Source organism: Crocodylus porosus, unplaced genomic scaffold, assembly GCF_001723895.1.
Source record: "Crocodylus porosus isolate Cpor-Errol unplaced genomic scaffold, CroPor_comp1, whole genome shotgun sequence".
Taxonomy (NCBI): Eukaryota; Metazoa; Chordata; order Crocodylia; family Crocodylidae; genus Crocodylus; species Crocodylus porosus.
The window spans coordinates 672,990-676,159 of NW_017728952.1; the positions used below are offsets into that span (position 1 = coordinate 672,990).

The 3,170-nt window shown below is 39.1% G+C and overlaps 1 protein-coding gene across 1 annotated transcript in view; it reads right to left on the minus strand.

Moving 5' to 3' along the window:
- Window positions 1–543: 543 nt before the first annotated feature.
- Window positions 544–3,170, minus strand: part of MRPL1 (mitochondrial ribosomal protein L1) — a 32,099-nt gene continuing 29,472 nt past the window's right edge. Inside the window, exon 9 of the mRNA XM_019556388.1 lies at window positions 544–1,034. Coding sequence (XP_019411933.1) covers window positions 916–1,034 — 119 coding nt within the window. The 3' untranslated portion in view covers window positions 544–915. The remainder of the gene's footprint in view (window positions 1,035–3,170) is intronic.

Genomic DNA, 3,170 nt, shown 5'->3' on the forward strand with positions numbered 1-3,170 from the left:
AACTTTTCAATTCCAAAATTGTTAATTGTGCACAATACATACATTAAAGAAGGAAAGATCATATAGGCAGTCATTTTCATTTTAGTTTAGAAAACAAATACTAGAACTCCAGCCTGAGGAGTCCAAAAAATGAGCTTTACACACCACATTGGTAATCTTCCCCACTTGGTGGACTTGGGCCATGGCCACATGAACAGAGGAGAATCTCAAGGCAAATCCTGAGCAAACTGCATTATTGTAGCTGCAGCAGGCTGCACACAAGGAGAAGGCTCTGCACTCAAAGGCAGACATTTGGTTTTGCTTTATCCAGCAGTAAAATCTGCCCAGAAGGTAGCAGCAACAACAACAACAAAGGTGCTGCGTCACATTAACTCCACTGCCTTCAGTAGCATTACCATTTTATAATGTTATATGATGAATCGATGCTGATTTCATTTGTCTAGTTGATAGGTATATGTCTACAAGTAGTTTCACCAATTTCTCTTCTGTATGCTAAGTCAAAGCACTAAGTATTCTCTGCTCTGACTGAAACCAGCAAAGAAGTGTAGAACAAGTAGGTTATCATTTTCATTAAGCATATCTATAAAAAACACTATCCTGGAAGGTCATTCAAGAATGACAGGTATTTTTAAAGAAACTGTAGGTAAATTAAAAACATACAAACTTGAAAGCTCAAGTCCAAAGATATTCTTTATACATTGGGACTTAAAATTAACATTTCAGAAACAGAAGACTTTTATTTGCTCTTTTCCACTAAAAGGAAATTAAGGATACATCAGTTGTTTCTGATGTTTTCACTGATTAAACACATTAATCAGAAAACACATTTTTAAAAGCTCAGCCCAAGATTTGATCCCCTCCATAAAATCCTTGAAGAAAGTGCTAAAAGACTTTGTAGAACAGTACATTTAAAGACTACTCTGCATCTTCCTCCTCTTCTTCCACATCCTTTACTTGAGGGAGAAAACGGTCAGCTGGTATGAGTAAGCCTTCACTGGTTGAACTTCGAATAACCAAGCGTTGCACAAACGGGCCTAAAAAACAAACAAACAAACAAACAAACAAACAAACAAACATTTAAAAAAGAAACCTTCTGAATTTCTCTATAGAGCTCTCCACATGTACAGGCTAAAATATCTTGTCATTCATACCTGCTGTATTAAACAGAACACAATTGGTAAAAGTGAACAAAAAACTTTGGAAGTTACACACTGCATTTAGAGCATACTAAGGACACTTAAAACGTAAGTGTCTACATGGTAAAACTCATTAACTTGTGCTAAGTGCTTTTGAGCAGTCTCAAATTTACATCACTTCTGCCAAAGTTAACTCTGGGCTGTGCTACCTAGTTTGTGTTAAGGTAACTTAAGTCCACTCTATGGAGATGAAGCAAACAATCTGCAGTCCTCCAGCATTCCAGGATGCACCACTCTAAGCACCCTCCCCATCCCAGGACAGGGATAGAGTCCAGGGGCATTATACATAACTTTTTGTCTCGCGACGTGCCCGAGATCCAGTGGGTCTGAGCTGACATGAACTGTGCGGCTTTGTGTGCAGTTGCATAAGCGGCAAAATGCATGTCAGTGTGCAGAAAATGGTGGTGGTGCGCTTTTGCACTAAAAACACCTGTGGTGGATTTTAGTTCAGAAGTGCGCCACTACCATTTTCTCAGTGCAGACACACATTTCACCACTTATACAACTGTATGCACCACAGCACCAGGTACTTTTAGAAGCACCCTGCACTGTAGCACAACCATGTGCACAAATGTCCCAGGTGTCCTGCCTCCTAGTCACACCCTGGCACACTAGTCCTCTACTGGCAAGTCAGAGCTGTGCAAACAAGAAACAGTATTAACCCTTAACATGCGACTGCTCAAAGCATGGTAAGTTTAACACCACCTAACCTTCCACAGATTTAGTATGATCTAAGCATAATGTGCAACTTCAGGCTCATCAGAATCCCAGAGGGGACATATCAGAATCCCCAAGAGTTACAGTATTGCACAGACCTCCTCACACTTGAAGAGCAGAAGAAAAAGCAATACTTCTGCAGTAAGCCGCCATACCGCATAGTCCATGTTTCAGCTATCAAGAAACAGGTCTCAGCTTATCAATACTACATACAGACTCCTATGTGGTAATGAAAGAGGGACAAAAGACTCTATTGAGAACCACCACCAGATCTGGGAGAGGAAAGATCTAGATCGGCAGACTAAGAAGAATGGCCTGGAACTCTTCAAAAGCACAAAAGAATGAGGTTAAGCAGCAGATAGGGGCACAGCAAGTGCTAGAGACATCTCAAATGAAAAAAAAAACAAAACAGACAGACAGACACCAGGTATCTGTTCTTCATTATACAGCTTCTTATACTGTATCAACATAGTAAACTGAGCACCCTCTAGTACTGCACTGAATAGTGTGACTAACATCTGTCAGTTGTAGTTCATTCTCTTTCATCCTAGCTTCAGGAGAAATTGCATCTGCATAGTGGCTTTTTTTCTGTTTTCAAATGAGCGACAGGCACACTGTGCTCTGTGTTTAAATTTAGCAAATACAGGGTCAAATAGATATGACTTCAACTTGGTGAAGAGACAGGGTAAGGCTTGTGGTGGTTTTGAATTCCTGTATGGGATGAGAAAAGGATGGGAAAGCCAAATTGAGTTCTAGAGGAAGGAAGGGTCAGTGGCTCACTTGAGAGTGGGGCGGTGAGGATGACAATTTAGGGAAAGAAAAACTGAATGGGGAAACAATTAATTTGTTAGTACCAAATGTATGGCTGGTGCTTAAAATGCAAATAATGGAAAAATAATGCATAGCAAATGGAAGGAATATGGAATTCAAATTAAATAATGAACTGAAATACAATAAATACTGCAAATAACATAATAAATACAATGCACATTCCAATTGTGACAAAAACAAAACATTGTTCATACCCCCACATAAACAAACACATAGATAGAATATTAATCTGTTATGTTAACTTTATTCCTTTGTAGCTCTGTTTATGATGATGAATTAACATTTCATACTTACAACAGTTGATCACTTTTCTCCTATGAGAAATGCAGCCCAGCATCAGTGCAGAATGTAGCTGATAGTACAGAGACTGGTGTTTATTTGAATATTTAAGTGGGTCAGGCAAGAAAGATTGCAAGAAAAAAAAAA